Source organism: Notothenia rossii, assembly GCF_949606895.1.
Source record: "Notothenia rossii genome assembly, chromosome: 5".
NCBI lineage: Eukaryota > Metazoa > Chordata > Actinopteri > Perciformes > Nototheniidae > Notothenia > Notothenia rossii.
The window spans coordinates 58,493,388-58,504,296 of NC_136903.1; the positions used below are offsets into that span (position 1 = coordinate 58,493,388).

Below are 10,909 nucleotides of genomic sequence, written 5' to 3' on the forward strand. Positions count from 1 at the left end.
ACTACCAGCCTCCTAACAGACAGGGAAACAGAGCCTGAATACACACACACCCTAATCAACCAATTAGACACAGGTGGGGGGGAGGAGACAACACAGGGCACCAGGTGCACACAATCAACAGCCACAGACATGGGGAAAGGGAACACTTTTAACATAAAACCAGCAAACAGAGACAGAAAAACTAAAACACAGACAGATGCACAAACTACATACATTTCGCCACCAACAAAACTACACAGTCCATAACGGAGGCCGAGATCTATGGCCCCAAAGATCACCTCTGTTACATTTCCTCACCCCTCTCCCCTGGAAGCACAGTGTCTTGGGAACTTTGGCTTCCCTGCAAGGTTTCTGCTTCCCCTTGTGCAGCATGGTTTCCTCAGGGGGGGGCGTGAAGTCAGGAGGAAGCTTCCCTTTCGGCGATCCGATTCTTCCTCTCCAGCTGAGCGGGGTCCGCCCGGAACTGCTGCCGCTGCATCAGTGTGGCTATCTTCCAGTGGCGGTGCCAGAGATTTCCTCTAGGAGGTGCTGTGGGGTAGCTTGACGTTTCATAGGGAGTGCTCAAACATTTAGGGTTTCCCATTAATGCACCGGCGCTACAGTTGAATTTTCTACTGCAACACTCCCCACACGCACACACACAGTACAACCGCGACTTTTACAATGAAGGCGTGAAGATTTTATTTTAAATATTGAAGTTAAATGCATCAATTGGTGCACTTTGAGAGCAACATTAAGCTGTCTCTGCGTTGTGTTTTGCGTTGTTCATGAATGGATGAGACCCGAGCCAGCATACAGTTTAGACGATGATTACATTGTGTATCCCTCACAGTGACTCCTCTCACGTGGAAACATTTACAAAAACAAAAAGGGAAGAGGAAACGTGAGGGACAATATAAAGGGGGGTGGGTGTATAATCTTCTGAGTATAGTGACTACATTTCAGAAGTTCCGCCCACTGATCTCCGACCTTGTCAGGTATTGAACATAAATAAATGAAGAACACAGAACTAGTGTGATTATACTAATTTAAATGATGTGCAAACAAACACCACTGCATATTTACAACTGTTACAGCAGGTAAGGTCCACAAGCCTAACACACTGGCTCTGAACATAGAACTAAACACAAGTAGGCCACTGTTACTTTCCCGACTGGGCTAGGGGAAAGGAAATGAAGCTACACGACCAGAGTGCAATTGGTTATAATTATAAGTGGTTTATATATGTATATTCATCGGCTAGTACAGCAGCTGCAGAGAGAGAATTTACTTTCTGTTCGTTTATGTACCCCACAATACGATCAGGCAAACCCCTCTTAAATTCTTCCAGAAGAATGAATTCTTTTAAAGCAGCATACTCTGCGTCATTATACGAGTCAATCTATTTGGTAAATGACATCCCCTTTTCCCTGGCAAACTCGACATGGGTTTGATTAGAACCCTTTCTATGGTTCCTAAACTTCTGACGGTAAGCTTCAGGAACTAGCTCGTACACCCTAAGTATGGCACGCTTCACCAGGTCGTAACTTAGGCTGTCCTCCAGCGAAAAAGCAGCAACCGCCTCCTGAGCTCTCCCGTGAAGTTTACACTGCACTAACAGACCCCAGGCTTCAGTCGGCCACTGTAATGCCGCTGCAATGCGTTCAAACGCACCAAAATATGCATCCACTTCAGTCTCACGGAAATCCGGCACTAATGCAATATTTTTCCTTACATTGAAGGCAGGTGGAAGAGAAGGAAGTGAAAAGCTTTCTCTAGGATTGCCAACAACACCGGATGCGTGCAGTTCGGAGTCTAGCTCCATCTGCCGTATCCGGATCCGGACTTCATCTGCCTCGATTTTCCTTATTTCTAACTGAAACTGCCGGTCTTGCTCTCTGTCTTTAGCTTCCAACTGAAGTTGCCTGTCTTTAGCTTCCAACTGAAGCTGGGCAAGGCGGACTTTAAGTTTATTCCCTTCCCGGGAATCTGTACTGCCAACAGGAGAGGGTGGACATTTACGAGGCGGCATGAGCAGTGCTTCACGCGGCTCGCCCCCCCTCGCTGCCATCACTCTTTTCTTGGCTAAATGTAAACTCCACCGCCTGTCTCTGACTTAACGGGTCTTCAGTTAAAGCGTTAGACACTGGGAGCTCAACGGGTACAGCCAGTACCAATAATTCCCTTCTCACCATCTCATCCACTACCAATGCCTTCAACTCTTCTTTTAACATTTGCCGACTCACCACAAGACTGGAGTGCCGCGCTATCTCCATCAAATCGTCCTTCTTACACCGGTCCAGCTCCTCCATAGGACGGCCAAACTAAGAACGACTCTAAGGTGAAGGATGCCATTCTCGGGTGTACCGCCCACACGTATTACACAAATGTTTGTTGCTATAAAAAAAAACACCTATAACCCCAGGAATTATTTTAAATATCTCGGACGAGCCCCCACGTGTTACGTTCCCGACCGGGCTAGGGGAAAGGAAGGGAAGCAACACGACCAGAGTGGAATTGGTTATAATTATAAGTGGTTTTATTATAACAGCTGGGTAAACAAAATGGCAGGCAGGCAGCCTGGAACAAACAAAAAGGGCCAAAAGGCGCAAGTTTACATAAACGATCAAACAAAGGGAGGACTCTAAAAAGGAGTCTGTGTACATACACTAAATAAGAAAGAAAACAAAACCTCACAGTAAACGTGGTACAACTGAAAATGAGGAAGGCTGTACCCACACAGCTGCAGCTGATCAACAGGTGCTAATCACCTGGGTCTAAGTTCACACAATACAAACACCACACAACACGCTGCTAAACAGCCGAACTAAATACAGGAGGTTTACGCTGCTAAACAGCCTAACTAAATACAGAAGGTTTACACTGCTAAACAGCCTAACTAAATACAGAAGGTTTACACTCCCAAAACGAGTACTGAGTCAAGAGGCTAGAGGCGTCTGTCTCCCAACACAGAGCCTCCCGAATGATCTCCGTTCCCAGCCTTTGTACTCCTCCCCCGGAAGACGTTCCGGAAGTGGGCGGGGATTGGATGACGTCTTATCCAATCACTTCTTCAGATGCAACACACACACACACACACACACACACACACACACACACACACACACACACACACACATAATTAACAGCACCAGGAAGGCAGCGGCCGTAACAGCCACATAGAAATAACTATAAACAGTCAGACGGTTTGCCTCAACCATCAATGCATTACATTTATAATAGGCAACAGAGGGGGTGCATCATCATGCACTTACCATTAGACGCAGGGGTGGACTGGGACAAAAATTCAGCCGGCATTTTCTGTCCAGACCAGCCCACTACATTATCAGCGGACACTACATAGAAGTCCACTAATCTTGCGGCATCTTCTCTCATGCATACTACAAAGGAGAGTCATATTCTTTGATAGCAGTTAACAAATAAAGCACTTAACTATGAACTCAAGGACTAAAATTGACAGCTATATCAATCAATCTTTATTCCTTATAGTGTCAAATCACAACAGAAGTTATGTCATGACTAGGGGTGGTACGAGACTAACGGGAAGAACCCTTATGATAACCTTTCAGTTTTTAGTCTGTGACTGTGAAAATCTTTTGGTGTAAGCCCAGTATTAGTTAAAATCAGACTCGGACAATAATAACAAAAAAATATCCAAATAATCTAAATAGAAACATATTACAGACAGTAGCAGCATTAGAGCTGAAACTCACTCACTCATTATGAAACCATAAATAGAGAATTGGGAAAAAATATATATATATACAGCTGTGTGAAAAGTCTAAGACATGGGTTACAGGTCTGAATAGATATGCATTCTCATATACGTGTATGTGCACAAGTATGCATTGCTCTATACTTCCTCGTCCGAAGCCAGTCAGCTCCACCCCTCACCAAATTCGTGACCTGCAAGAAACAGCAAACAGAACTTGTACTAAGTATCTGTGTACCGACAAATATATGTAGCCATGTAGCCTTTTTGTGACGTAGTGACACTTAGTGAACAAATGTATCTGTCATGAAGGATGACTTAAGTCTCAAAAGAGCCCTAAGGCCTACCTGCATAACTGTTAATTGAACTTAAAAGATATGCAGATGTTTGAAATTAAAACCATCAATATGAAAATCTTCAGCCAGGAAATAATCATAATCAAACCTTTTGTTTCAATCCGAGACAAAACAAGTTGCATAATAAACTCAATAGTCAAGACGAAGCTCTCAGATATGATGGATGACTCAAGCATCATAGAAGAACTTCTAGCAGGTCAGGAAAACCTGTTTGACAGGAGATAATGGTAGCAGAGAATATAAAGAGACATTTATGAATGACCAATTGTCCTTTTATCACACATATAGTATGTTTCTTCACATAAACCTTTAAACATACACATATTGCATTCCTCTCACCACATGAAATAAGCTCAGGAACCTAAAAGTGGCCCAGTGAATGATGGAGGAGACAAAGCAGGTCCTCAAAAGGGGACAGAGGGAAAACAACTCCTTTGGCTCTCATATATATAGGGTGGTCAACCTAAAAGAGACATGGAAACATTATTAAGTCTCTCATCATCACAAATCAAGTATGAATTCATATAACATTATAAGACACATGACATACTCAACAAATCATAGACTTCTCAGTAGCCAAAAAGTGGTGAAGTGGAGGCAGTAAGGGAGCAAATCCTTGAAAATGGACGGAGGGGGAACAACTCCTCAAGCTCTCACATGTCAAGTGGTCAACCTGAGAGGGAATCGGATACATTATTAAGTCTCTAATCATCACAAATTAAGTATGATTTCATAAAACATAAAAAATGATAAACTCACCATACTAGAGGAGACTCAACAGCCAAACTTTGGTGCAGTGAAGGTAGAGAGTGGAGGCAGAGAGAGAGCAAGTCCTCGAACATGGACGGAGGGGGAACAACTCCTCAAGCTCTCACATGTCAAGTGGTCAACCTGAGAGGGAATTGGATACATTATTAAGTCTGAAAAATAAATAAAATGTTCTCCTCTGTCCTGCACCTAGAGTTGAAAACTTTTGGGATGTGCGTTTCTTTCAAAACTTTTTTAAAATTATGAAGTATGAATTTATACAACATTAAAAAATACATGATAAACTTACCAAATTCTAACAGTGGTCCCAAATGAGAGAACAAGTCCACATATAGAACAGAGGGAGAACGACTCCTCAAATATATCAGAACAACCTGTAATGGAGAATAATTGATCATTTAGTGTACATGATCACACCATTAAGGATCAACACATAAGCACAATACAACTTCTGAAAAGCATCATTAAAATGACAAATAATGAATTACTACATCCATAATGTGTGATAATAACAATAATATTAAATATATCTCGCCTTATCAGTGGAGCAGCTTTTTAAGCAGCTCACTCTTCTCTGCAAGTCTGTCTATCACAGAGTCAGAGTCCAAGGACATGAGGATGTCTTTCTCTGTGGCCATCAACATAAATGCCGCCAATTTATCAGATGAGAGGGTGCTTCTGAGTCTGTTTTTAATAAACTTCAAAATTGAAAATGTGCGCTCACAAGCCACCTGTGTGAGGGATAATGTAAGCAGGTGTTTATAAGCAAGGCCTAGGACAGGGTATGCATCTGTTAACATGTTGAAACGGCAAAGTATCTGGTAGCAGCACAGAGGGCATTCTTTGCAGGAGCAACAACTTATGGGAGTTATCTCAACCTCTTCTGTGTTGTCCTCCTCACCACCTGATCCATCTTCTACTGTTCTTGCTTTGTACTCTGCCAATGGGGATGCCTTCAGCCTGTTCCACTGGAGTGCAAAGCTTTTCAACTCGGCCTGCATATTTTCCTTGGTTGCCTTGCTGTCAAATCCTTGCAAGCACTTGCTTAAGCCTTGAAGGGCAGACTGGGGAAGTTTCTGGGATCCAGACATGCCAAGTCAGCATATAGATTGCCGTGTGTTAAAAAGCGCCTATGAATGGCTTCAATTGCTGTGTCCATGATCCGGTTATTCACATTCACCTCATAGGATTTTTCTGCATCATCCAGGGTCTCATCCTGAGCCATCTCTCCAGGCAGGACTTTCTTCATCCTCCTCCTCTTTTGTGGCAGTGTGGCCTCCACTTCAATGTCCGTGTCATCTCTCTCTTGGATTTCTGTGTTTGTCCAGTTGACAAATGTGTCTGCTGCTTTTTTTACAGATTCAAAATCTCTTCGCAAGTTTTTCAGCGTATCCTGTGTCGATGCCACCATTCTGTGAGCAGAGAGGATGTCCATTCCTGCCGTCTGAAGGTATTTAGACAATGGAGAGGTATGTTCAAATATGCGGGGGAAGATTTGAGCCGTCAAGATCGTCTCATATTTGAGCAATGACTCTGCATATCCTCTGGCCATGACACGGATACATGGTTTCACTGTTGCCTGTTTCTGTATAGCTGATAATGTCAACAGCACATCAACGTACAGACCATCTTTTGGTTTTCCAAAGAAGCCAAACACCTTCTTCAGGGCCTCATGCTTGGCCCACCAGCGTGTCTCGCCAATAGGAGCAAGGCGTCTACGTCTCTTGTTTCGGCCTGACTCTTCCCACACATTCATCCTTTTATATGACTCTTTGATGAATACCGCAATGCCATTGAGGAGCGCAAACAGGGACCCACTCTCAATAACAATCTGGGTTGTGTTTGCAAGCACCAGATTTAGTACATGTGCGTAGCACCATACATGCACCTGGTTTGGAGATTGTGCAGACAATAGTGAGGAGAATCCTTTGTATTGGCCTTGCATGTTTGATGCCCCATCAGTCGCATTTCCAATGCACATGGTCTTGCTGAGGCCCATTTTGTCCAGAACTTCTGACAGCATGTTGACAAAGGCCTGTCCAGTGGATGAACTGCACTTCAGCACTGCAACAAGCCTCTCATGAACAACATCAGTAACATACCTCATAATTATAGAGCATTGATCCTGAAAGGTGATGTCCTGTGTTGTGTCCAGCTGCACTGAAAACATTCCTGCTTTCTTGATATCACTGGAGATGTTTTCTTGAATCAGATGGTGAATTGCATCTATCATTGAGTTGACTGTGGTTTTGGAGAGTAAAGTTACAAGAGAACCTCTGCCTCTCGTGCCACCAGACAAATGCAACTTTTTGCTGTTCTCAATGCAGCTGTCCAGGTGCTCTTTTAAACAGAAATCATACTTCCCCAGTAGAAGTATGAGTTCCAAGAAATTACCATGATCAACTGTGTGGTCTTCCACATATGCTGCCTCATTTTCTGACCTCCTGTATGCAAGCCCCCTCTTCCCAAGAACCTTGATGACATCTATGATGCGCTCCAAAACCTGCCGTCTCTTTCTGACCTGCTCTCTGTGCGCCGACATCTGACTGCCACCAAACACGCTGTTGATATCAGCACTGGCAGATTTCAAGAGGTAAGTTTCAGCACAGTTTCTGTGTCCACTGCTTCTCTCATGCTCCTCTGTGCGCTGGTGTATATGCCTCCAATCTGACATTCCACTGATGAACAGACTGCTATCAGTTCTCTTACCGAATGCCATGCAGATGAAACAATACAGCATGTGACGCTCTGGACAGTACGTCAGCCACCTTCTACTGGTGCCGTCTCTGCTACAGAACACTTTCTGCACCACTGGATTGCTACTTTTTTGCTGAGGATGGTAATTTAAAAATGACTGGAGATTTCTCTGATCAGGTTGTGAAAAAAAATCAGTAATCTGACCGGTACACTCATAGCTCTCAACAGCTGTTTCCCTCTCAGGTGGTGCAGTCTTTGGGCTGCCTGAATTGGTCTGGCTCTCTCCCTGAACTGACCAGCTGGACTTGCCCTGAACCTGTCTGGGCTGGACATAGGGAAAGCATTTATCATTGGATGGGGAAAAATCTCAAAACCACAGAATAATGTACAAGATAAAAGATTAGTTCATATTGAACGAAACGTTCGCGAGCGTAACAACACTAGTGGCTTTGCCATGTTTTCATTATGACACTTAGTGTTTTCCAAGATCCAGTCAGATCTTTGTGACAATACCTGAAAATGCTAAAGACAGCACTATACACAGCCATTTGAAAACTACAGTAAAATAAACACATTTACACAGCAATTAAAGTTACACACAAATTATGAAATAGTTATCACCTCAGTAAACAATAAATGAATTGAAAGATTACAATAAATTCAATGGCAAATATTGCAAATTAATGTAATTATTTCCTATAGGTTTACTTGTATTTTGTGCTAAAATTCAAAGTATCTCATCTGTATTTACAATACAGCTTTATTCTGCAGCTTCATCTCTACTTAAAGCTCGTTGGTCCATGTGAACGTTTACTGTTGCTATGGCAACAAGAAACCGCTGACGTTAGCAGCTCTTAGCTAGCCTAGCTAAATCATCTGAACAATAATAACCCATAATATCACAATTCGGCATATTTAAACAAAATCAACCACAACTACCAACATTCACAGCCCTTCAACTCTGGGCTAATATGTTGTCACAAGTAGGACTATGCAGTTAATTAGGTCACATCACATTCAATGTAGAAACGTTTTCTACTTTTTTTTTGGAAATGTCTCAAAAATGTAGCCTAGCCAGCCCCAGGCTAACGTTACTTACCATGTATGCCTCAACTCGCTCGTCTCCCGGTGCAGCAGCACCTGCTGGGGCGGTGACCCCGGCACCAAATAGGTCCGTCAATTTTGAATATTTAGCAGCCTCCACCTCCAGAGACTTCAGCTTTTTAAGTCGCAGTTTTTCAGCGCCACCCGGGCGTTTCTTCTGCTTATCCATTTTCAGCTCAGCAGCAGCCCGTCGCGCGACTCCCGCCCATGCGATGAGGTCCCGCCCACCCTGGTTTGTGTTGTGATTGACAGCACTGTCAGGGCTCTCTGAGCCTGTCAGCCCATGATTGATTGACAATGACAAACAATAGACCAATAATATGTGTCGATGCTGGCAACAAACTGCTAGCCCTTGTTGGAGATTTGGAGGATGTTGAAAACCAACCTCGTCTCCGCGTGTCGTTTGATAAGCTGGGTGAATTCGGGAAAAGGAAGGGATTAAGAAACACCAGAATACAAGTTAAACAATAATCTTGCTTTAATGATATACAGTAACGATACAAATACAAAGAAATCACGAAGCACTCTGCAGAGTACTCCGGGCTCAGGTTCTACCCCCGTGTGAGACAGGTCTCAGGAACGGCCGGTGAAAAACAAGAGCGCGAACCAAAGGAAAACACAGTCTTTCATACTAAAACACAGGAGGAGGAGGTGTACGTGCTTTCCCCCAGAGGTCATCTTATTGGCAGAGACCAACACATGGCCTGTCGCACCCAATCAGTGCGACACAGCAGCTTGTAGCCAGCACACACACATCCCGTTTATGGCCCTTTGTCCCTGTGTCCATCTTCCCGCCTCCTGACTGCCACACACAAGTTAAAAGTATGTTTTAAGATATAGTTGTTATAGTTGGCTAAATATACGTAATACATGTTAATTACTTTCATATCAATAACAACGAGGAACACATTACCTATGCTCTTAAGCAGTATTAGAGATGCTTTTTCAATAGTCAAACTTCACACAGGCCTCATATAGCCCTTCCATTTGTTTGAGCTATTGTTCACATCTTTACTTCAAATAAAAGGTTTCACATTGTATATTTCCAGCTTCCTTTACACATACTGCTATTATTAACACAAAGTAACCAACCACACACCTCTATTGAAAACAAGTCGATTCCCCTGACAATTGACATGCTGAAACTCCTCGGAATGCGCTCCCTCCCCCACCTCTCTCGTCCCTGTCATAAAAACTGCTTCCATTTCATATAGAGTAATACAAGATGTTTAAGCTAATTTCTCCACAATGTTTGTAGCCATTTAGTACCCACACATGAAAGAATAAGAACAGAGGTATAGTTGACCAGTAATCATGTAGCACTTATATTTACTTCAATGAAAACACACACACATCTGCTACAAGATTGTGTAGCGCACACCCTTCTTTTACGAGGGAAACATTCCAGAGTCTTGGCCCTATTCCCAAATAAGGGTGTCCCATGCTCCCATCTTTTCTCTAAGCACAAGGACTTCACCTCAATATATTGGGGGAGGGAAAAGATACTTTGTCCCTTCAAATTTAACACACATGAATATATATAAGGTGACATTAAAATGAATATACCAGATTTAACTTTCCTGCCATAACACGTTACTTTAATCCTTCAAATAATTCAAATAATCCTTCAATTCCCCCTTTTTGGTCTCGCATTAACGAGACCAACACACATAAGACATTTGAAACAAAACTACTGTCCTTCTTTAATACTGTGTCTGTCCCCCTTCATTAAACCCTTGAGAACAGAAAACAACCTCCAATGACAGTGAAGAAACTATCAGAGTGAGAGCCTGAGTGCCAGACGGCAGCATCCTTGCGTGTTGTTGAATCATCAGGGCCCCCCCTCAGCGGAATACGCCAACAAGGGCAGCTGATAGGGAGGGGGAGATGCGGCCTTTCCTTCAAAGGTGGAACTGATGAATCTGATCAGAGAGAAGTAGACTCCTCTGCTGCCTCGAGAAGTCCCCCAGCCCGCTGATGCCAGCTTCCAAGTCGTCTGCTGTAGGGATGTCCGCGAGGTCCTTCTCCTCCAGTCCGCTGATGCCTGCTTCCAAGTCATCTGCTCTAGGGATGTTCGCGTTGACGATAGCCAGGTCCATCCTGATGTCCTCCAAGGTCCTAGCCGGAGTGTTCCTCGCCGCACACTGGCTCCAGTAGTACCAGATGTCCCCCTTTGCTCCTCGGCGGACGGCATGAGATGTCCTCTGGGTCACTCTGTAGAGGCCGGAGAACCTGGGGTTGAGTCACGTAGGCCTGACGAACTCCGCTGTGT

General features: G+C 43.7%; 1 protein-coding gene across 7 annotated transcripts; it reads right to left on the reverse strand.

Annotated features, from left to right (window-relative positions):
• Positions 1 to 803: 803 nt before the first annotated feature.
• LOC307038745 (zinc finger MYM-type protein 1-like) lies at positions 804 to 8,879 on the reverse strand. Of its 7 annotated transcripts, XM_079680407.1 has the most exons (8): positions 8,633 to 8,879; positions 5,372 to 7,858; positions 5,126 to 5,210; positions 4,828 to 4,959; positions 4,619 to 4,741; positions 4,408 to 4,531; positions 4,157 to 4,275; positions 804 to 3,906 (listed from the first exon to the last, which is right to left on the reverse strand). In XM_079680407.1, exons 1-2 carry the CDS (start codon positions 8,804 to 8,806, stop codon positions 5,882 to 5,884), a joined length of 2,151 nt encoding a protein of 716 aa, XP_079536533.1. In that variant the 5' UTR covers positions 8,807 to 8,879; the 3' UTR covers positions 804 to 3,906; positions 4,157 to 4,275; positions 4,408 to 4,531; positions 4,619 to 4,741; positions 4,828 to 4,959; positions 5,126 to 5,210; positions 5,372 to 5,881. The 7 variants fall into 7 exon arrangements, with proteins under 7 accessions (XP_079536533.1, XP_079536535.1, XP_079536531.1 ...); XM_079680409.1 differs by lacking the exon at positions 4,157 to 4,275; XM_079680405.1 differs by having other exon boundaries at positions 804 to 4,275.
• Positions 8,880 to 10,909: the final 2,030 nt, after the last annotated feature.

Coding starts and splice junctions, on each gene's coding strand:
- LOC307038745 (XM_079680410.1), bottom strand. CDS start 8,806: ATGGATAAGCAGAAGAAACGCCCGGGTGGCGCTGAAAAACTGCGACTT. Junction 7,859..8,632: donor AGCGAGTTGAGGCATACATG/GTAAGTAACGTT, acceptor CCCTATGTCCAG/CCCAGACAGGTTCAGGGCAA.